Genomic DNA, 24,421 nt, shown 5'->3' with positions numbered 1-24,421 from the left:
TGGAAAGACGTTTGACCTTCATCGTCTACATTCTCAGAAAACACAGCCCTCGTTGACGTGGAGTTTATTTTTTTTTGTATGTGACGTTAGGGACAGAACTTTAAGCATTCACTTAGTTTTACATCTTGCCAGTTAACCCCAAAGTCTATCTAAATTCAGATGATTCTGCTGACTTTAATCAGAAGAGGAAACCCCATATATACGTGGTTGTCTGATTATTCCTTTTACATATATATGCTACATTTGTGCTCTTGATAAAGGTTGTGATTTTCTATAAAACCTTCTAAGGTCATCTTAAAAATTATGTTTAGGATATTGTTTTCACCTGAGATCTAATTGGAATTCCTAAATACCTCCTTTAAGACGTCCACTGTTATTTACTAACTGTATGGCTACGTGTTAACGGCAGTGAAGAGAGGCCTTGCCCTCAGGAGCAAGACTCTGGCAGTACTGAATGCATTTCATGGTACTGTCCCCACATAAATACAAGCAGACTGGAGGCCAATAGAAATATGCTTGATTGCACGAACCTTCTACCTGATGCACAAATGGTTGGACACACGATGCGCCTCACCACATAAGCCACAAAGAGCTGCACTCACCAGTCTCCCCTTGGTTTTATAATGTACACTGAGCAACCCACAAAATAATTCTACTGAATTGGACAGCTGTGCTCCCCCCGCCTTTACTTCTTTTATATGACAACGCCCACTAGGAGCATATCTTAAAGCCAGAATTGCAGAGTGCTTCCTTGCCTCAGTTAAGAGCGAAATAGTGTCACACCACGCCAGTGTTCCTTAAAAAAAAAAAAAAAAAAGATAATATTGTTTCCTTGTTTTTAGGTATCTGGATGGGAACCACTTTACCTTGGTTCCCAAGGAGCTCTATAACTACAAACATCTAACGCTTATGTAAGTAACGTATTGTATTTTTTTCATCTTTGACTTACTCTGTTTCACCAAAGTGGGGGTAGCAAGGGGCAGAAGATTTGGTGGACCTTTCAGATAATATAAATCATTTACAGATAGATGCTTCCCTCCTTCCTTGCTCCTCACGGTTCTGGATCACTAGCTGCATCTTCATTGAGTATCAGTCAGGCAATGGCGCTTCTTAGAGAAAGGGCCTCCTCGATCCAAAGTACAAATATTGAACAAATCTAAGTATCGGAGAACTACAGAAATACAGTACATTTGGATACTTATGATGATGAATATGGGCTATTTTATAACAAGCCAAGAAAAGAAAGAAAGTAATGGCTTTATTCTTGACCTTAAGCAAATGGTTGTGGTTGGTAGTAACTTTTCTGAAAATACATTTTATTAGGCTTGGTTTTGTCATATAAGACATCCTAAGTTAAGTCATGGACTTCCAGTATTCAAATTTAATCTTATAAAATTCATTTTTAATTACACGGTATTTAAATAAACTTGACAAACAGGCTGACATTCTTAGCATGAATTTTAGACTTGGGCTTTTTTTCACTTTGGTTTGATGCCCTTGTAAGATAACATCTTTTTCATAAATGTAAATGATTTTTAAGTGGTAGTACAAGATTATATTTAGATATACCAATATTTCAATCTATTTATATGTGCAATATTTTTTAAAGATTTTATTCATTTATTCATGAGCAACACCAAGAGGCAGGGACACAGCAGGCTCCCTGTAGGGATCCCGATGCAGGACTAGATCCCAGGACCCCAGGATTACCACCTGAGATGAAAGCAGATGCTCACCATTGAGCCACCCGGGCGTCCCATATATGCACAATATTTTCAAAGAGATGTAATGTTACAGTATGTAATGTCACACTTAGAGTAGCCTTGCTAGTAATTGATAAATCTCCTCAAAAAAAAAAAAAAACTAACAAACAAAAATCAGTAACAGGAGTAAATGTAAAGGGAAATACTTTATGTTTAGTTAGGTCCTATCTGATTTTAGAGTAAATATGGCTGGCTGAGAAGGCTGATTTCTAGCATTCTTAGAATAAGGAGGTTTATTCCTAATTAGTGAATTCCAGAAACGCAAGTCACAGAAAATGTTACACTTTTCAAAGTAAACTTGACCCTAAGAAGGTTGTGATTGGTTAAAACACTGCTCATCATTTTCAATTTCCCTTAAACATGTAAGAAAAACTTTGTAGAATGTGTAGGACTATTTAAATGAAAAGTGATTAAATTAGGAAACAGAGAACATTCCCTAATATGTCTTGTTCTGCCTCTAGTTACTTATTTAATAGCAGCAAGAACTGATTACATACATTTTCTTCTGTTAAATAAACCATTAAATTGCTGCCATTTCCAGAGGGTCACTGCAGCAGAACTGGGTCATTTGTGGGACAGTATCCAGTTATTTAAGACCAGTTTGGAAATGAAAAATGAGAATCTGTAGATCCAAGAATGGCTTTACCAATGATTCATTATGCTACTCTAGGCAAATAAATTTTGCAAATATAGATATGCTTATTTTCTAAATTTAGGGATAGTATTTCAGCAGCTAAGAAGATGGATTATGATGCTCCTATATCATTCCTATCATTTTGCAGGTTGTATAGGTTCATTTTACTGATACTTTGGTTATTTTTAATAAAGGAATGGATAATCTTTGGCTTTTCTGCACCTTACATTTATTTATATATTTTTCTTTAGAAAGAAAAGGAATGTACACAATACAACAATCATAAATTATGTCCTATAATTTTTCATTTATTCATGAATCTTCCTTCCTAAAATGTATTTAGCATTTTACGTTAAAGAAAACTCAGCGAATATATGCCTATCACTATATGACTATGTGGATGTAAACATTCACTAATTTTTTTCTATTGCAAAATTGCCAAAGATATATGATATATATCATGTCATTATATATTCTGTATTATTGTATTGCATTATACGTTACAATATAATTATAGTCAAAATTTGTATTATATGTCATATATGGTCACATATATATTACATGTGATAAAAATAAGATCAAGTTCACCGAATAGACATTATAGCCCATAGTAACAATTACACTTGGCTGTAAGCAGCCATGTAGCGATGGATTTTTTAACCAAAATCCACGTCTCTCTTATCCACTTAGTCATTAAACAGCTATTTGTTGAGGACCTACTGTGTGCCAGTGACTTTGCCCTTTTTCATCATGGTGCTGCAAATGTCATTTAATGCGTTCCTTTAGTTATCAGATTGGACTGTGGGTCCCCGTGGGCCTACATATCAGGGATGATGAAGGATATGCAGCCAACGGAACGTTCAAGAACAAAGGCTTATTTCTCACACATAAAATGTGTCTGTTGTGAGTGGCCTCCACATGTCTCTGCCCCAGGACCAGGACACAGTCACCGGCTGGGGGACATCACAGGTCTGGGACAGGAGCGAGCGGAGGGAGAAATAGGAGAAGGGAGCCCAAGCCCAGCCTAGAGCTTCTGTTCTGATGTGAAACCCGCCCTGGTGCCCACACTTACTTCTCTGGCCAGAGCAAAACATCATCACTTCTAATTTCAACAGGCCAGGGCTTGAATAATTATGAATACGACGGTCTATCCCCAGGGGTCATCCAGTGTTTTGTTATTTTCGGGTAAAAGCAGCATGTTCACAACACCATTGTAACCGAACAAGAAGAGCTTTGTCTTTCTAAGAATCACTAACCTCTCACCTTCTCAGCTAACAGTATGCTCCATGTGTTTCTTTTCTCTTGTAGAGACCTGAGCAACAACCGCATAAGCACTCTTTCTAATCAGAGCTTCAGCAACATGACCCAGCTCCTCACCCTGTGAGTATGAAAACGTGGTACCGAGTGCTTGTTGACTCACTGGACAAAATGCATATCCTGGGCGCTTGGACATCCCCTCTTAACAAGACAGTCTGCCCTCGAGAAATATAAATCTTGTGGGAGAAACAGACAAAAACAAAAAACCTTGATAAATAAACAACTATAGAATATTATTTAAATTTTTAAATTTAAAAAAAAAAAAGTGTTGGGTTCCAGAAAAGGAACAGAGTAATTTACGTTTGTGGATGGGTTGGGAGAGACCCTCAGGCGGCCTGTCACCTGGGGAGGGAACAGGGCACGAGCATCAGCCGGGGTGGGAGGCGTGCCCGACTGTGTCCCTGACCACACCAGCACTAACCAAATGCTGTGCATCAATATTCCCAATTTGTAAAATGCTAAAACAACCTTTTTCGTAACCGCTTTCTTTTGAAAATGCGTTTGGCCTCTTCGGGATATCTGAGTAAAACCAGCCCACTGTGTCTGCTTTCAGAATTCTCAGTTACAACCGTTTGAGATGTATTCCTCCTCGAACCTTCGATGGACTCAAGTCTCTCCGATTACTGTAAGCATCTTAGGTTCAACAGAATGTCTCGTATCTCAGGGATCTGAGTTTTGGCTCGTGATTTTTAATGATTTAACTGCTTTTTTTTGATTCTTGGGTGTTTTCATATCTATACGTTAGGATTTACTACAGATTTGGAAATAGGAAAATTCTTATCTCTTCCTGTATCACTACCCAACAGCTTTTATTTGGGCCTCACCACATTGGTGCCATAGTCATTTATTGGGTAATGGGTAATAGTGAGATGTATGTTTTATAGAGATCCAACTAATTTTGAACGAAATATAGGAAATTTTAATTTCTTTAAAAATTATATAATCAATGAGTACATTTTTTACTACTAACATTATTTTATTTTATTTTTAATTTTTTTTATTTATTTATGATAGTCACACACAGAGAGAGAGAGAGAGAGAGGCAGAGACATAGGCAGAGGGAGAAGCAGGCTCCATGCACCGGGGAGAGAGAGAGAGAGAGAGGCAGAGACATAGGCAGAGGGAGAAGCAGGCTCCATGCACCGGGAGCCCGACGTGGGATTCGATCCCGGGTCTCCAGGATCGCGCCCTGGGCCAAAGGCAGGCACTAAACTGCTGCGCCACCCAGGGATCCCCACATAATTTTAAATATATGAAATGAAACATGATTCCCAATCAGTCTCCTCCCCCAGAATGAACAGTTACAACAGTTTTATGTTGTCATCAGGTCCTCTTATATATGCATTTATTTTTAGATGCTGATATATGTATACACAACAGCTATATACCGTATAAAACCATACATTGGATTTGTTCTTGTTCTGTCCTTGGTTAATTTTTACTTAACAACGTGCTTTAGACTATTTCCATTCCATCATATATAAATATTTCTCAGCTATTTATCTGGTAGAGAATATTCCATAGGATGAGGGAACCGTAGCTTAATCATCCTCATCTTTAACTATCACGTGTTGGGTTTTGGTTGTTTGGTTGGTTGGTGTTGTTTTGTCTTTGAGCGGGGAGGGGCAGAGGGAGAGAGAGAATCATAAGCAGGCTCCACACCCAGCGCAGAGCCTGACACAAGCTCCATCTCCCAGCTCTGAGATCACGACCTGAGCTGAAATCAACAGTCAGACCTTAACCGCCTGAGCCACCCAGGCGCCCCCCCGTCACGTGATTTGATTCCAGATTTTCATTATTCCATACGGTGCCAGAGTGAATATCCTGCACGTCCATCTTACTGTCAGGTGTACTGTGAGGTACCAAAAGTAACTGTCAGGTTTCCCCCCAAAAACCAAGATTTGTTAGTTTACAAATCTATGCCCCACTGACTGTGTTTTAATAGAGTCCTGCTACGAAGCTCTCTGGCAAATTGTGAACGGCGTTGATCCTTTCACTTTTGTTCTGTGACCGTCAGAGTATCTATCTTAGAGCTCCTATTTCAAAGCACTCTGGCGAATACTGAATAATATTAATAACTGTGACAGATGGAATGTTACTTTCCCTTCCTGTTTTAATTTGAAGTTCCAATAATTAGAGCATTTGTGTCAAATTTTTTAATCAATCATTTGTTTCTTATTCCATGAGCCTGATCATATAATTTCCAATTTTCTGTTGGGTTCCTTGTCTTTTTATTGATATTTATGTCTTTATGCATCGACTTCTGGATTCTAACTTTGCAGGTCTTTTTACAAAAGAGTTAACCCTTGTCTCTTATGTGTGTTGTAAATATGCTCCGTTCTGTTCCTTTTATGTTATTATCTTTCATATTATGGATGTATTTTGTGTCGTCAAAAATGTATCACTCTCTTCCTTTATGGTTTCTGAGTTTTATATGGTGCTTTGAAAGCCTGTCCCATCCTATGTGAATAAAGGGAGCTCTTCTCAATTTTCTTTTCATACATTTTTAGTTTTGTTTTTACATTTAGCTCTTCAGTCTAGAATTGATTTTATGCATATGTGAAGTAGGAACTAACTTTCTGTTTTCCCAAATAGATGTGCAGCTATTCCAAGATTATGTATTAATAAAGAGATCGTATTTTCTGTACCGATGTAAACTGCTTATTGTAAACACAAGTCTCATCCATGAATGAGAATTTTTCTGAACTCTCTGACATGTAAGAAATTTAATATTGCTTTTTTTCCGTTTTTAGTTCATTACATGGAAATGACATTTCTGTTGTGCCTGAAGGTGCTTTCAGTGATCTCTCTGCATTATCACACCTGTGAGTACCTAGTTCGTGAATGTGGGTTTAGGGTCAAACTCTCCCTGGCAAGTGAGTTTGAAACACACAGTCCTTTGTCACACCTTTTATTGTCGCATCATGAGATGTGGTTGGTTCCATCTTTAAAGAAAATGTGAAGATTTTCAATCTCGATACGGGGCTTTCTGCAAGATAGCCTTAATTTGTCCGTCTGGCCCTTACTCTCCATTAGCTAATGGAGTTGAATTCTCTTTGCGTAGCTCAGTGTCTTCCTACAAACATGACTCTCCAACTTCCTGTCTGTGTCTTCTCTGAACGTTCTCCGAGTCTAGAACACCAGCTCCCTTTCAATTCAGTTGGCCCAAACCTTGTATTTCCCAGGTGACATTCTTCTTTTTTTTTTAGTGATTTTTTTAATAAATTTATTTTTTAGTGGTGTTCAATGTGCCAACATACAGAACAACACCCAGTGCTCATCCCATCAAGTGCCCCCCTCAGTGCCCGTCACCCAGTCACCCCACCCCCCACCCACCTCCCCTTCCACCACCCCTAGTTCGTTTCCCAGAGTTAGGAGTCTTCCATGTTCTGTCTCCCTTTCTGATATTTCTCACTCATTTTCTCTCCTTTCCCCTTTATTCCTTTTCACTATTTTTTATATTCCCCAAATGAATGAGACCATATAATGTTTGTCCTTCTCCAATTGACTTATTTCACCCAGGTGACATTCTAAGTGTCATGTCCTTTATGAAGCCCTTCTTGAGTTACTCAAAGTGGATTCATTTATTTAGCAAATATTAGTCAGCACGGGCTGTGGCACCCTGCAGAAATAGAGATAGATCAAGACGTTATAATAGGTAGGGGAAACTGCTGGTAAAATGTTTTTTTTTTTTTTTTTTTTTTTTCTTTGTGCTCTGTCTCCTAGCAGCCTGTTTGTATCTCCTTATTTTGGGGAAGTACAATAAAACAACATAATAAAATATGTCATGAATGGAGTCCGAAAAACTCCTTTGGGCCAAATTCCTTAATTCCATTATTTATAGCTGTGCTGTTAAGACCATGGCAAACACGGAAGGAAAATCTGGGGACAGATTTTAGGCTCTAAAATTTGGTTAGGTCAGGGCAGGTCTCGTTCAATAGCAGGCAATATCCATTGCCTGCCAGTCCCCCAGAAATTGCCTGCCATCGTATCTCTTGGCTTGTCCTCCTCTCCCAAACCCACTACATCCCGAGAAGATACATTCAGAAGATTGTGAAGGAGGGATGGTCAAAGGATAGGCAACAATAGTCATGCTATTATCTGAATGTGCTTTATGGGGCTCTGATAATCACTGTAGGTTTTTGGTACGTGTGTCTATCAGACTCTTTGGTGCCAGCTGTTAATGTCTCTCTCACCAAACGCTAGGGTCCCAGGAGGCAAAGCCTCCACTCCTTCAGGTGTGAACCCCAGCACCTACCTCACAGTCCACACGGGAGACACTCCTGCTCAGAGTCCATGGATGTCTTTGTGTGAGATACAGCGTGGTGAAGCCGCCTAGCTCAGGGGTGCAGGACTCGGTACTGTCTTCCTGTCATCATCAGGAAGAAAGTAGTCACTCTGCTAATATTAGGGTGATTTGTCAGAAAAGGCCTCTGAAGGAAGATGCTGGTTGGGCTAAGCAAAACTGCTCCTTCTGCGAGCACCCCCACTGACGGTAGGAACAGTTTGACTTGTCCTTGCCATGTGTCTGGTTCTGTCATATATTTCTTTTATGCATTTGTTTTTGATTCTCTAGATCATAAAGAGCCCTGCTCCATTTACTTTTTCCACGTGTCCCCGTGCAGAGCAAGGACTTAGCAAATGTCAGTAGAGATGCCATCAAACGACTCAAAAAACATCATTTTGTGCCTTTTTAATTTAAAAGAGAAGCTTGAATCTGAGCATAACGTTCCCCACACTCCCGTTCTTCATGAGAGTTGGACATTAAAGCTGCTACAGTATAAAGTATTACGGTTTTACAAGTATATTTTGGGACTTTCCTCATGAAAGAACACGATGAATTTTGCTTAGACCATAGACCTAGAAGCATTACTAATCACAAGTTAATTAAAAATCGGAATTAATCCATTTTTAAATGCCACTGTATGCATCTGCTACTTGTGCCAGGCTTGACAAGTTTACAAAACCCACAGGCTACCTTCTCTGGCCTCAGTTTCTCCATCTGTAAGACAAATTTATTAATACTATTGACCTCTTAGAGTTGCTATTTAGGATTAAAGGAGGTCGTTCATACAAATGGCTCAGAGGCACAGTCCCTGCATTTCAGTGCTATGACTATTAGCTATCTTTTTTGTTTTCCATCACTACTATTGCTTAGGGGAGTAGGAACCAAAGTTCTAACATAAAGGACGTTATAAAGGGACAGACATCTAGTGAAGGTCCAGATCCACTCTGGTGAACTAGCTCTATGCATCTTTATTATTATTTCCTATCCCCTCTTTTTTAAAAAGATTTATTTATTTATTTATTTATTTATTTATTTATTATTTATTTATTTATTTATGGGAGAGAGGAAAAGAGCCTGAGCAGGAGGGGAGAGACTCTTAAGCTGACTCCCTAGTGAGTGCAGAGCCTAATACGGCCCTTGGTGTCAGGACGCCGGAGCCAAAACCAAGAGTTGGAGGCTCAACCAACTGGGCTACCCAGTCGCCCCTTGCACCCTTTCTGATCTCTGTGCCTTCACACTTACGATCCTTTACCCTGAAACATCCTTCCCAACCTTTTCCATCTCCTTGAATCTACCTGTGTAAAAAGCTCAGGCTTTTAACCACCGGTCTCCCAAAAAAGTTACCCTCTGTTCAAGGTCACCTTGTAAATACTTTTGCTGTAGCACTTCTAATGCAAATTTTGTGCGTGTTTGAGTTTGTGCCAGTCACCTTCCCAGAAGCAGTACTTTGGGGTTAAAAATAACGTGGTATTTGTAGTTGGGTCCTGGAGACCTGGCATAGTGATCGGGTCCTCCAAAAATAATTAGTGAATGAGGGAGAAGTTATTAACCTGCGTGGTGGGGGTGGGCTTGCGCCCAAAATGAGCCCATCTTTGCAAATACGAGAACATCTTGTGGAGCCCAGGTAAATTTTAAGGCCAGTGACAACCCCCTGAGTCTCAGCTGCATATAATTCAGGAAAAATGGGAAATCCCCGATGTGTACGTTTTCTTCTAAATTGTTATCAATTAAAAAAAATTGTTATCAATAACTCCATAGGGATTTTTCTACTGAGCATCACTTTGAGTTCTGTTCCTTTAGGAAATAACAAGACATCCATACTGTGTGTGTGTATGTGTGTTTGTGCTATTGTTTTCCAGAGCAATCGGAGCCAACCCCCTTTACTGTGATTGCAACATGCAGTGGTTATCGGACTGGGTAAAGTCGGAATACAAAGAACCCGGGATTGCTCGCTGTGCCGGCCCCGGAGAAATGGCAGATAAATTATTACTCACGACTCCCTCCAAAAAATTTACATGTCAAGGTACGGTTTTCTAACCACTTTCACTTCTGTAAATAAATTTAAGGAAATCGCTGTATCAATTTAAAAAGGAAACCACTGCTGCGAGGCTTCGAAGGTACAGGCGGAAAGCCCCTCACCAGTACCTCCTGGCGCCACCCATGCGTGCACAGCCCTGAGCGGTCACCTGAGGAGCCCAAGTAGAGAACCTGGCTTCTCAAATAGATTGCAGGAGTCAGTGGGAAATGCCTCTTAAGTTTTCTTTAAAATGTACGGAAAAATGAAGAGTACACGATTTCTGGAACTTTCTCTCATAGCCTCTAACACATAAAATATTTTGCTTTTGCCTTATCTGAACGTGTGTGCCCTGCTCCTAGGGCTGCCAGGGCCCTGTGGCTTCCTGATGCCAGGTAAGGGGAAACGAGCCCTCCCGAGCGTTCAGGCCAAACCTTCTGACTCACCTGCTGTGTTGATGGGGGTGTCCCTTGCTTGTCTGCATCCCTTTCTTTTCCCTGTGTTTCATGTATTTGCGGATTCTGAATAGTGCCTTAGTAACAAATGCTTTTTTTTTTTCTATGTGTCCAATATAGAGAATCTAAATAGAATGTAAATGATAACAGACCTTGTATTTCCACAAGAACTGAAATGACACGCTACTCACAATACCTAGAAAATATTGAACTTTTTTTTTTTTCAGTTAACTTTGTTTTGTATATAAAACTAAATCGTAGCTATCATGGACCTTATAGAAGTGCACAGTACGATCTTGCCTTCCAAGGCTTGCAAACCTAGCCGAAGAGATAAATTGTCCACACCTGGGCATTTTAGGTAGAAAAAAAAACATCTGGGGAGGTCGTACTGTGCAGTGGGTCATGGTGTGCATTTCTAGCTTTACGTTTCAGTGGTTAGATAACCTGACTTTAGTGCCTTAACCAGCTCATGCCTCAATTTCCTCATGTGTAAGCACAGATGATGATAGTACATACTTGAAAGTGTTATTGTTGAGATTAAAAAAGTTACTACGTGTGAAATTTAAAAAAAAAAAGTAAAGAAAATGCCGATTTTCACAGAAACAGAACAGAATGTTAGATTGCAGGGATTGAGGGATGCGGGAGATAGAGGAAATGGGGAGATAGAGGTTAAAGAGCACAAACGTTGAGTGGTAACAGTAAGTTCCAGGGACGCCCGGGAGGCTCAGCGGTTGAGCATCTGCCTTCGGCTCAAGGCATGACCCTGGGGTCCTGGGTTCAAGTCCTGCATTGGGCTCCCCACAAGGAGCCTGCTTCTCCCTCTGCCTGTGTCTCTGCCTCTCTCTCTGGGTCTCTCATGAATAAATAAATAAAATCTTAAAAAAAAAAAATAAAAGGAATAAGGCCCAAGGATCTAATGTCCAATGTGGTGAGTATAGTTAATACCCCAGTATCACGCTGCACACTTGCCGAGAAGCCTTCTCACCACACGCACGCAGAGGTTAACTGCGGGAGGAAGTGGAGGTGCTAGACACTTTGACCTTATTGATCCTTCCACGGCGTATGTGACATCACGTCACCACATCGTACCTTTTAAATATATGCAGCTGTATTTGTGGGTCGCTCCTCGGTACAGCAGGGGGAAAACTTAGTTGAATTAGTGTTTGCAAAACACATTACCCCACACCGAGTAAGCCCTCCGTGTAGGTTGCCTGGCAGTGTTACCGTCATGACCTTTCAGAACACCAACCAAGCCACGATATAGGACACGCAGTTTTACTGATCAAAGGAGGAGTTTCCAAAAACTACACTCCCTTGAAGCCTTTTTTTTTTTTAATGGCATCTGATGTTTTTTCATAGCCATAAATGGCCGCAAATGATGTCACTTGCAGCACATTGTAAATACTGACATTTTGAAACTAAACTCTTGCAGGGGCTCCTGGGCAGCTCAGTCCATTAAGTGTCTGAGTCTTGATTTCAGCTCAGGTCGTGATCTCAGGGTCGTGAGATCGAGCCCCGGGTCAGGCACCGTGCTGGGCGTGGAGCCTGCTTAGGATTCTCTGTCTCCCCCTCTCCCTCTGCTCCTCGCCCTCCACACCCTTAACGAAAACAAAACAACTCTTCTATTCTTCTTCTAAATGCATTTGATGGAATTTAAATGTCAGCCAATTTATTTATTTTTTTAAATGTCAGAGCTAATTTAAAAGAGACAAAAACAAGATCCTCTTTAGATTTCACATTGTTCTTTTTTTCCTTGAACTTCTGTTTTTCTCCTCGAGTTTCTATTTCCAGTACCTCAGCAAATTGTCTTATTTTTTGCTCCAAAAGTATCTATAGAATTTGAATTTTTAAGATGTCCTGCCACCAAAAGTCTTTGAGTCTTTAAATTTTTTCTTAAAACTGAACTGCTGTTAATACTCATGCACCGTTGCTTGGGATGGCATAATTATTTATCAACGTGTTAATGTTTTTTATTAAAAATTGAAAGTACAGTTTTCTTGGAAGTGCCTCTCTGGGATTATGTGCACTGATTTCAAGAGGCTTTGCAGATCACTGACATTTCAAATTATTCTTTTGTAACCACAGGTTACAAAATATCTTTGGGGGCAGTGCCCCACAATTCCTGGTGTCTGGAAAGGCATCTCGTTGTTTTAGAAAGTGGAGGACATTGTCAAGTGGGAGATGGGGACAGAAACTGGCACTAAAACTTTCTCTTAGGCATTATCATTGGGCAGATGTGTTTCAGAAAGATTATATGGAGAATTTGAGAAACTATAAAGTGATTTTCTTATACTTCTCCTCGCCCAGGGATACATGCTCTCCATTCTGAAAAATGCTAGTGCTTACCTATGTTTCTCAACGTTGAGAGTTCCCTGGAGATACTACTTTAAAAAATGTTTCATGATAATATAAATTTGAGAAAAGCTACATACTTATATTCAATTCTCTGAGGGTCATCATTCACAATCATTTATTAAATGTCCTCAGAAGCCCGACATGTGCAACAAACATACGCACGTACATAAATGACTGCTTAACTCAAGATATAGCTAACTGATTTGACCTTTTTTCCCCTTTAACAGCATCTTGTTTAGTTCTTAGTGTGGCATGATTGGAAATAGGCTTGAGGGAAAACGGGTCTGGATCAGGGATGCCTGGTACAACTTTCTGCAGTGGTAAAATTGTTGCATATCTGTGCAACTACAGTAGTCACTGGCCACGCGCGGTTGCTAAGAGGTAGCTGATGCAACGGAGGAAGTGAATTTTTAATTTTATTAAGTTTGACTTTAATGGGAAAGAATCAGGTGCAGCCACTGGCTACCATGCTGGATAGTGTGGTTGCTACAAAAGCTCAGAGGAGGAAACTGTGTCAGAGGAGAGTGGCTGTGAAAAATTTAGTGCAAGTGCATCTAACTAAGCCACTTGTTGGGGCAGGCTGTCAGGTGTGAGCACGGTGCTCCCGGAGCAGAGCCATATTGTAGGAAAATGCTGGAACTGTGCTATTCATCTCAAGTCAACAGGTTGCATGTATTTCCAGCTGTACCCTAAACTAGATAGCGGACCGCAGAGGGTGTAGGGCAGGCGACAAGAAGTGTAGACATTCAGAACTCAATAAATAGATTGTAATTGCATTTAGCAGACTTTAAGATTTACTTGGTTTTTCTATAACTCAATGTACTTTTAGAGTGATAGCGGACATTGAAACTTATCATGCCCTCGGCCAGCATATTTCGCTATTTGTCAAAATATTGCAAAGTTTCATTGTCTTATTAAGATTCTGCTAGTTGCCAATTTATGACAGTTCAGGCTGCATCTTCGCTGCTGCTACTACCACTACTACTACTCTACTACTACTACTACTACTACGACGACTACTACTACTACGACTAACAGCTTATATTGAATGGTTTGCATTATGCTGAGGATCTGACTTAAATCCTTATCTACTGTAATCTTTATATCACTCCTAAAGTAAGTACCGCTCTTTCCCCATTTGGGAGATGAAAATATTATAATTTAGAGAGATTAGATAATTTGTTCAGAAGCACTCAGCTGCTAAGGAGCCAGAATTTTTGATTCACTGACCCCCAGTGTTTACCACTGAAGTTTACTTTATAATTTTCAATGAAAATATTCTCAAAACAAATCATCAATGTAAGTAAGAGCGCCATTCTACTATTGAAACATACTTGGAAAATGAACGTTTTGAACCACTTTCATGTGCGTTGCTAGAAATAGTTATTCATAATAAGTGTGTTGGTAGAAGGCAAAGTACTCTAATCTACTAATTAAAATAATTCACTCTAAGAAATCTACTGAGTTTTTGAGCTAACATGCCTTATGAGCTTGAAAGCAATAAAATGACACTTCTTTAAATATTTTATAGTTTGAGTTTTTAATATTTTAACTTTTCCCATAGTTATGCCAGTTTAATATGTTTAATTTTATTCATGGAAATCATGTAAGTGCATGCTCCTAATATTAAGATTTGTAAATATGTAATTTCAAATTACAGCAGGAAGATGAATATCCTTTAATTGAAGACATGTTTATATAGCTATATATAAATATAATTTAAATGTTTTCTCTGCTAGGAAAGGCTAGGCTATTATTTTGAGTAATATATTCAGTTAACAGTTTTTATCCTACATTTTTCAGAGTACTTTCTTTATTGTATAATATAGTTTCGGGGTACAATAGAAATAAATAAACTGGATGAAATAGATCATCAGAGAATATTAAACACCTGAAAAAAAAAAAAAACACCTGGGTTAGAACACTCTTGAGTGGGAGGTAAATGGTCATGACTTTTCTTCATAACCCAAATGTCCAGTCTTCATCTTTTAAATATCAGATGATGCTAAAATGGTCAAGGAGTTGGTAGTAAAGCAGAGATTTTTGCCCTCCCCACGAAATGCAGAATATTGTTAATTTCTGAGAACTTCTTTATTGCTCTTGGCTCAGAAAGGTTTAGCTACATAGACGACTAAGTTGTTCACTTTTAATTTGACAGACATTTACTAAACACTTACATGTGCCAAAATGAACAGTCTGGTGAAAATGAATGATATGTCCCTTCTTTCATTCACCGGATGTCATGTGAGTTCCTGTTACGCACCAGACGCAGTTCCAAGGAATTGAGTCTCTAGTTCGTGCCATAAACAGGACGTAGAAAGATGTTGGTCTTCACAGAGTTTATATTTCTACTGATACATTTAAACAGATAATCTCAAAACAATATGGAGATTTGACAATAGAAACATAGGTATAAGATACTAATAACATATATCCAGACCAAACAATCATGGGGTTGTAATGGATACCCCCAGGTCCATCAGGGCTTCAGGAGATTCTGATAGTGAGTCAAAAGGAACTCAGATAAAGGATCAGAAAACCTGGAACCTTTTCATGTCTTAAGATTACCAACAATGCATCACCCCACATTAATAATGTCTTCCACTAATTTTATATGTTAAGATTCCTCTAGGTTCCAGAATTCCTTGGGGAAATTCCACATCTCTCAGCAGTAACATTGTAATACTATCTTCCCCTCCCCCCCCCCAGCAAGATCAACATCTTCCTTTTAGGGAAGTTCTTGACAATCCTGAGATCTTTGTTTTGTGTCTCAAAATTACTGGTTGATCGTGTCCTTAGTCATTTAGGCAGTTAAATAATACAGCCTAGAGGTGCCTGGGTGCCTCACCCAGTTAAGCATCTGGCTCTTGATTTTGGCTCAGGTCATGATTTTGGGGTCCTGGGATCGAGCCCTGCATCGGGCTCTGCGCTCAGTGGGGGCGCCTACTTGGGATTCTCTCCTTTCCCACTCCATCTCCCTCTGCCCCTCTCTCTCTCTCTCTTTCTCTCAGATAAATAAATAAATCTTTAAAAATTTTAAAATTGTAATAATATAGCCCAAACTAGAAGCAATGAAAAATTATAACTAGATCCATTTTGAAGTAATACTTAAAATTTGATCAGATCCTTTTTACATTTTCAAATTTATTACCACCAGCACATAATTATAATTTTGAAATAAGCTTAGCTTTTTTGGGATTATGAATTGCTCACTGGCCAAGGAAAACATTCAGGTTTGTACATAGTTACTTGCCAAAAGCACCATCTTTAAAAAACAAGCAAGGACTATTTTTCTGTTTTCTTTTTTTCTTTTTTTTTTTTTTAACAAGACTCTTTTTCATTATACTTTTGAAAACTTAAAACACTGGGAAATTTTAACAGACATTAATTTTAATAGGGGATGAGAACCAGCAATTCATATTCTGTTCTTAAATATCATACATCCATATTCAATCTATCATAAAATCCCATAAAATAATTATTATTGTTCTTTTCCATTCCATTGTGACTCCAGAACATTTATTGGCCTGAGGTCCCATATATATATACCAAATAGCCAAGCCTAGTGATTCCAGAGATGGCATTATGCAGCCTTTACGTTTTTATTAAATCATTTATGCAACTCAAATTTATAAGACCTTAACCCCCTATCATGTGTCGACCATCTCCAACCCTACAGTAAAACTACAAGAATTCCAGCGATTTCCATCTTGCCAACTTCAGTGGCTTACTTTTAGTCATCTTTGTTTTTTGTCTTAGACATTGAGCAATACTGCTCTTTTTTTGTTTGTTTGTTTTTGTTTAAAGATTTTGTTTATTTATTCATGAGAGACACAGAGAGGCAGAGACACAGGCAGAGGGAGAAGCAGGGTCCCTGCAGGAAGCCTGATGTGGGACTCGATCCCAGGACCCCAGGATCACGCCCTGGGCCAAAGGCAGATGCTCAACCACTGAGCCACCCAAGTGTCCCACGAGACTGCTCCTTCTTGTACATTCTCTTTGCTTCCTTCTTCATTCCTTTGCTGACACCTTTTTCTTACATTCTTTAATGTTGATATAGATGAGGTTTTCTCCTACCCCTATTAAATTAACTGATTTCAATACCATGACCATGGCTTTTCTAATGATCTCCAGATTTAATATTTCCATGCACCTAGTGAATTCCTCCCCTGTGTAGGCTTGCAGAAACTTAAAACACATATTCCAAAACCTGCATTTTCATTTCCCACATCCTCTTGCAACTGCATTCTGTAGTTGATATATGCATGTCTCTACTACTGAACTGTAAGTTTTTCCAGAAACTTCGATGTTTCACTTACCTTTGAACTCCCCAGACTTAGCTTACTTCCTGGCATGAAGTAGATCCTCAATAAATATTTGATAAATGAATGACCTAGTGATGGAATGTTGTTAAAAATATGCATTTGATATTAATGCTTAAGAAATGCAGTAAGTAATAGCAAGTGAAGCTTAGAGTTTTGGGGTTTTAAATAAGAACCTTCTTTTAGTTAATTATGCCCAACATCAAATACCCCCTACATTTTTCCTGAGTTGTCTTTGATGTACCTTTGACTTTATACAAGGGCAGTGCTAGAGGATTCTCTTATTTGACTTAGGTTTCCAAGGGATGCCACAATGAAGGCAGACTCTGGGATATAGTTAGAAATTTGTGTCTGGAGCTTTTAGTAATAAATCAAAGTGAGAATGCAATTCTCAGTGGGTGGCGATATTGGTGTCAGGTGCATAGCGAGTGATTTCCGTCCAGTAAGCAAGTCTGCCTACAAGCTTTAATGGATTTGAGGTCCAGCAGTTTGTCTGTTAAAGATTAAAGTAACTGGCAAAGACAAATTGTTAACCAAACTTTTGGCTCATTTTCCCTTTGAATTATTAAGCTAAACACACTTCCAATCCATACAGCTGATGCTGGAGGGCTCTCTTAAGTCCAGACCAAGTCTTAAATCACCCTAGTTATCCTAGACTGCCCTCCTTCATTTCAGGGACATAGTAAACATGTATAGTCTTTTTTTTTAAAGATCTTTATTTATTTATTCAGTAGAAACACTGGGAGAGAGGGAGAGACACAGGCAGAGGGGGAAGCAGGCTCCCTGCAGAGAGCCTGATATGAGACTCGATCCCAGGACCCTGGGGTCACGACCTGAGCTGAAGGCAGACGCTCAACCACGGAGCCCCCCAGGTGCCCCAACATCTGTATTCCTGAAACTAGATTTTTTTTTTTTGTCCTCTGTGGCTCACATCTTACAAAGGCTAATGTGCTGGCAATAATTTAAAATTTCTTGAGACTAAACTTAGGGCAGGTGGAAAGATTGAAGATTGGTGAAGTTGTATCAGCAAGGAAGCTGCAGTTCCTTGCCAAGCAGCAGTGTAAGAACAAAAACTCTCCTCCTTAACGTTGCAGTGTTCCTGGTGGCTGTGCATGCCAAATTTGCAACCCTGGTTGCAGTCCTTCAACACATAAAATCATTAATGCTGGGTGTTGTTACCCAGTGAATAATGATCGCTCAGTGCCCCCTGCCATTCCTCCATGATTCTGATAATTATAGTCCCTACAATTTTCCCAAATTTCAGCACCTCCTGGCACGGACAGAAGGTGCTCAGTGAAACCTGTAATGAATGAATACATAGCAAGTTCTAGTTTGCCTTAGTCAGTGTTAAAATTGGAGCAAACAAGCGGAGGAAGATTTCCTTTCTCCTTCCAGGTAAACCACCCATGTTCCTTTCAGCTGCCTACCTTCTTTGGAAGCCTCGGGAAGACGGTCTGAATTTGGCTGGGGTTTCTGTGCTTGCTCTCACTTTACTCTGTACTCAAAACTCAGTATCCTTTCATTTAACACTGAAAGCAACCCATTGAGACGACCACCACTACTCTAACTCCACACCCGTACTAACGAATCGGGCTTACTAGTTTAGCTTGATGGACCTCTGATCCTCTGTCCAAGACTGCTTGTGTTACAATAAGGGTCTTGTCCAATTCCTCTTCCTGGACATCTTCTTTCATCTGAGAATAATTAAGTGTGCAAAATTCTATATGTGCTGGTTTTCCCCTAAAGAGCCGTCTTCAGCATCACTCTTTAGCTCTGATATCATCTCCTTGTTATAGAAATGGATTAAAGATGTCGATCCCCTTGAATAAGAATTTTGCAGAAAAGGACCTCAGAGAAAGTATCCTGGGCAGAAAATAAATCACAAATTGAAGGCAAAAAAAGAAAACGGAAGGTAGACTTAGAAGAGGAACGATATACTGGTGGGAAGATGAATGAGAGGAGAGAGCCAGATACAAGGGATATAATTCTGAGGGCCTAGTAGATAGAAATGAGCAGATTTAGATAAACCAGGTGGGCATGAAAATCACACTATAGGAAGGATGTTTAGTTTGGGAGAATCACAATCTAAATAAGAAAATGAAATAAGTAAAAATAAATAAGAATCATATCACTTGTAAGGTATTTGGGGGATATTAGACACTATTTGGAATTGCTGTATCTCACAAACATCTTTTGAATTACCTCACACTCAGGAACTAGAAATAAGAAATTATCTTTGAGAAATGGACTTTAAAAGAAAGGTTTGAAAAAGGAGAAGCGGATAGAGTGGTAGCTGGAGTAGTCAACTTTATGAACCTGAAGAACTTAGAACTCAGTGTGTTATTTTATTTTATTTTGTTTATTTTATTTTTAAGATTTATTTATTTTTTTGTAAAAGACACACAGAGAGAGGCAGAGACACAGGCAGAGGGAGAAGCAGGCCCCATGCAGGGAGCCTGATGCAAGACTCGATCCCAGGACCCCCGGGCCACGCCCTGAGCCCAAAGACAGACACTCAACCCCTGAGCCCCCCAGGCGCCCCAGAACTCAGTATTTTAGAACTATAATCCCAATTCTGATGCCACCAAAACAGTTTGCAGCTTTAAGAAATATATTGGGAAAAGCCAGCGCACATGGGAAAGGCTGTTATTTTGATTCCTTTATCTAAAGTGAATATATATGAGGGGACAATGATCTCATTTGGTTTGCCCATAAGAAATTCTAGGTAATGAAAATAGTTGAGCAGGATTAATTATATAGGAACCCAAATTTGTCCCTGGGGGAAAAAAAAACTGGAAAAATTAGTGCTTATTGGAGAAATTAGTGCTTATTGATTAACATATTAGATACAGTTCAGTGGATATGTATTAAATCTTGGCTCTGTGCTAAAACAGTCTCCTTCAGCCTGGCAGTGTTGTTATCTCCATCCTCTGTTACATGCTTCAAGATGTTTTTAATTGTTTTTCTTGAAACAATTTCTGGCTCCTCATCTAAACAATCAAGTGTAATTTTTGAAGAATGTCACATTTCCACAGAATAAACAACACAACTGCCAACCCTAAACTCCTCTATTCAAACCACAGTCTTAAGAGGTTTAAAGCACAGAAATAGACCACGAGGCAATCTTCCTCAAGGTCTTGGGAAGTGGCCAGATGAGTGTTTATAGTCCTCATATTTGCTGATGTTCTGTTTTGCTTGTGCACATTCTTAGCTGTTTCCCCCTGTGGCTTTTTTCCAAATGAGATTCTTCTTTCTTCTACCCTAGCCAAGTGCCCACTACTTCCTTTTCTGTTGCTGATTTCAGGCATGATAAGGTTGGCCAACACAGGGCTATTCATGGTGGGGTGTTATCTTAATTCAACTCCTTGCTTTAACTAACTGTCAGCACTTATTTCTCCAGGGTGCTTAATAGCTAAATTTATTTAATAAACAAGTCAGGGCGGGGGTGAGAAATTAAATGTCTCTGAGCATCCCTTTGGTATTAATCCCAGCAATCTCCCAGCTGTGATTTGATAGAAAAAGCTGCATTCGTTACTCTGGTTACCAAGGGGAAATGCAGGGGACACTGGCAAGGTCTCCCTAGTGACGGAGGTGTCACTAGAAGTACCCGCCACCCCTCTCCATTGATAAAGTCATTCCCCAGAGCTGTCGTCCATTTCCCAGCGGCTTAAGAAGAAACAAAATAATTTCTTAAGAAGAAATTATTTTGTAGAAATAATTTAGGGTTCTTGTTAATAGAAAAAACTGACCGATACAGAACACTCTCTTCCTTCGGATTTTATTCCAAAGCCATTATGTGAGTGTGTTCTGGTATTTTCTAGGGTCAGGGAGTAAGCACATAGATATGAAGAGTCCTGAGGCCTACCGTGATGACTCACATTTTCTTTCTGTTCCCGTCACTAACCCCGTTACTCACAAACATACACTCTAACCTGTAGAAGAATTCGATGAGAGCAGACGTTTTGGGGTAGAGGGAGGTACCTCAGAACGTTAGGTCAGGGAGAGTGGGAAGAGGGGCAAGCTGACAGTCAACTCAGATAGCTTCGCTGGAAGTTACGTGGGATGAAGCGCTCAGCTGGAATGATCGCTGCTTGCTCCAGCGGGGATGAAGAACTACTGAGATGAGGCTGAGGACAGAAACATCATTAACGTTTGTGTTACTAGATAGTTGAGTTTGATATGTGTCATCTATTTGATTGACGTCTATATTTGATTTTATTTGATTGACAATATATGACATATATTTGGTATATGTCACCCTGATTCTGTCCTCATCGGTTGCCAAGAGGCAGTCTAAGGAGCTCTCAAAAATACGGACGCACGTAGCATCGGTGGAACGTAATTTTATCGAAGACAGTACAATTTCCGCATTGTTAGCCATTTATGGGATGAATATGTGCAACCAAAGGAAAGTGGCTGCAAATGAATCTGCCTTTAATCTAAACCTTTCATGGATCAGGAGGTTTTTTTTTTTTTTAAAGCGTGTATCCCGAAAGGTGAGATCGCAAGTGAAGATTATGTCTACGGTATTTCCTTTGTGGAGGGGAAGAGACAGAAATCTCACCTATCACAGGCCTGCGCTAATGTGTCACCACACTGAACCGAAGGGATCTGAGGGGGAATATGATGGAAATTACATTTTTGGTTTATTTCCAGTGCACCGTGTTCTATCTCCTGTATGTAAAGAACACTACTGAACTAATGATAGCCAGGCAGGTGCATACTGTTGTATTTTTAATTGCACTGACATATTTCTATTTATGCATTGAACTTGCCCGCACATGCCCCAACACCCGCTCCCCCAGACGGACCCACACAAAGTCCTCTTTGGGATCAGTGGTGTGCTCGTCCATGCAAGTGGGCTAAAGTTAAGGTGCAGGCAAACCACAGGATGCATCCACACAGGCTAGTTGGCCCATGAGGGGATTGACCTGTGATATGGGCATCACTACCATCGGATCCGAACCACTTAGGTTCACAGTCCGTAGTCCCGCTCTGACACCGGGCACTCTCACCAGACCTCAATGAGGTGCTCTCCTGTTGCATTCTTGAACATTATCTGATGATGCTAATTTTGGTTTTATTCATGGAAGAGAAATACATATAGATATGTGATCAACACTTTTCATACAAAATCTGCTATATTAAGGCATTTAAATAATTCAAGAGAACTGAAAACACAAAGCATCGGTTTCTTATATTTTTTAATTAATTTTCAGGTCCTGTGGATATCAATATTCTAGCTAAATGTAATCCCTGCTTATCAAACCCATGTAAGAATGATGGCACCTGTAACAATGATCCAGTCGACTTTTATCGCTGTACCTGTCCGTATGGTTTCAAGGTAAGTAGAACCTTTTGAGGGAGCCATGGTCTGAAAACACAACTTTCTTTGGTGGGTCCTCATTATTCTGTTGTGTTTTCTCGATGTACTGAGATCTCCTCTGTTTACTCTTGACTTGACTTGGCCATTCCTTCTCCAGGGGCAGGACTGTGATGTCCCAATCCACGCATGCATCAGTAACCCGTGTACACATGGAGGAACTTGCCACTTAAAGGAGGGAGAAAAAGATGGATTCTGGTAGGTCACTCATCTAGAATATTCTTTCTGAAGCGTTGGAGCATGAGCAAGCAAACATTCATTTTCCTTTTCAGGTCAAGGGGTATTATTCTTAACGCCGGAAATTTATTTCACAAGAACAATATAGATTAGTCCTTCTCAGAGATACTGTAATATAAAAAACAAGTGGAGAGATTACAGTATTCTCAGCTCAGGATGCTATAAAAAGCAAGAAATGTTTAAGACATGCAGGTGCGTGCATTAGGATTCACGCAGTCAGATGAGGTCAAGACAAAGTAGTAGTTCTGTTATGCTAATTAATAGCCAGGGGTCTCCTACTTCAAGTCCTGAATTCATCTGTTGCTTTGTGTATTGCTTTAACAGACAGTGTGTAATGATAAGCTGCAGGGCCCACGGAAACAGAAAATTAATGATTCATTTCCAGGCCACAAAATGAGGAGACAAACATGCTGTGAACATTTTTAATCTGGAGTTATTTAATCGTACGGTACAATTACTTCAGATGTATTTCATGAATTATGAAATAGAGTTCTTATAATGACAGTAATCATTTCACCTAAGAGTGTTAATCTACTGCAAAGCTTGTTAGAAATACCACTTCTTATTATAAAAATTCTTCAGCTCTGCGTTCCATTATGAAATGGTCGCGTTTCTAGTACGACTACTCCCCAAGATTATTCTGATACGTATCGAGGTGAAGTATACGATGTTTTTATTGTCATTGAAAAACTATATTTGTTGAGACTTGAAGAGAACGTGTACACTTTATGGTGACAAGGAAGATGTAATTTAATTTTCATATTTTTTTGTTTTGAGATGTGGAAGACATTACAGCCGTGGTAGGAGATAGTGTCATTTTTTTAAGTCAGAATCAGTGCCTCCTCATTTATGAGCAGAGAAGCATGAGTCATTTTATTAGAGCACAAGTTGATATTAAGATATCTAGGGCTGTAAACTTTGCTTGTGTTTTAGAGCTGCGAATACATTGGATTTATTGACTTACAGGACCATGGGGCCATTTGCCATCTTGCGGCCCACGTAAATTTTCTTTTTAAATTGTTTCTGACTGGATACTACCTTAAATCCATGCTTACTACATGTCATTTAAAAGCATTTTAAAGTTCAGTTTCTTACAGTTAAAACCTCTGTAATTGATGAGAATGTTTAGCTTTTTTTTTTCAGTATTCGGACCATATGACTTTAAAATGCAGCAAGAACATGTCTTTTGCCTTCTCTCCCTCCTGGCGTTCAGGTGTATTTGTGCCGATGGATTTGAAGGAGAAAATTGTGAAGTCAATGTTGATGACTGTGAAGATAATGACTGTGAAAATAACTCTACGTGTGTCGATGGAATTAATAACTACACATGCCTTTGTCCGCCTGAGTACACAGGTAGGAAGAGCAGGAAATTCTGTGCCGTCAATAGGGTCTCTGTTTGAAAGCATCATTGGCAATGTGCTGTATTTGTGTATTAAGCCATTGTATTATTCAATAACCGGTAGGTGTTCCAAAAATTAGATGCAATGTGAATAACAGCTAAGGAGGGTTTCAGCCAAGCCAATGAAAGACGAAGCAGGCTCAGAACACAGGCATCTACGTAGAGCCACACTCTCCAGCAGAAAAAGAAATGATCGTTCTGAAGTTTTCAGACCACAGTTACGTAACATTTTCACGTAAAGCATTTCTCCCATG

General features: G+C 39.6%; 1 protein-coding gene across 7 annotated transcripts in view; it reads left to right on the top strand.

Annotated features, from left to right (window-relative positions):
• The window catches only part of SLIT2 (slit guidance ligand 2), a 349,622-nt gene that overhangs the window by 283,014 nt on the left and 42,187 nt on the right, over positions 1-24,421 (top strand). For all 7 annotated transcript variants that reach the window (XM_038533594.1, XM_038533592.1, XM_038533593.1 and 4 more), the window contains 8 exons: positions 843-911; positions 3,706-3,777; positions 4,268-4,339; positions 6,468-6,539; positions 9,862-10,025; positions 22,368-22,492; positions 22,632-22,729; positions 23,982-24,121. In XM_038533594.1, the coding sequence (XP_038389522.1) occupies positions 843-911; positions 3,706-3,777; positions 4,268-4,339; positions 6,468-6,539; positions 9,862-10,025; positions 22,368-22,492; positions 22,632-22,729; positions 23,982-24,121 (812 nt within the window). The remainder of the gene's footprint in view (positions 1-842; positions 912-3,705; positions 3,778-4,267; positions 4,340-6,467; positions 6,540-9,861; positions 10,026-22,367; positions 22,493-22,631; positions 22,730-23,981; positions 24,122-24,421) is intronic.

This window comes from Canis lupus, chromosome 3 (assembly GCF_011100685.1).
Source record: "Canis lupus familiaris isolate Mischka breed German Shepherd chromosome 3, alternate assembly UU_Cfam_GSD_1.0, whole genome shotgun sequence".
NCBI lineage: Eukaryota > Metazoa > Chordata > Mammalia > Carnivora > Canidae > Canis > Canis lupus.
This window is presented reverse-complemented; position numbering and strand designations above follow the sequence as displayed.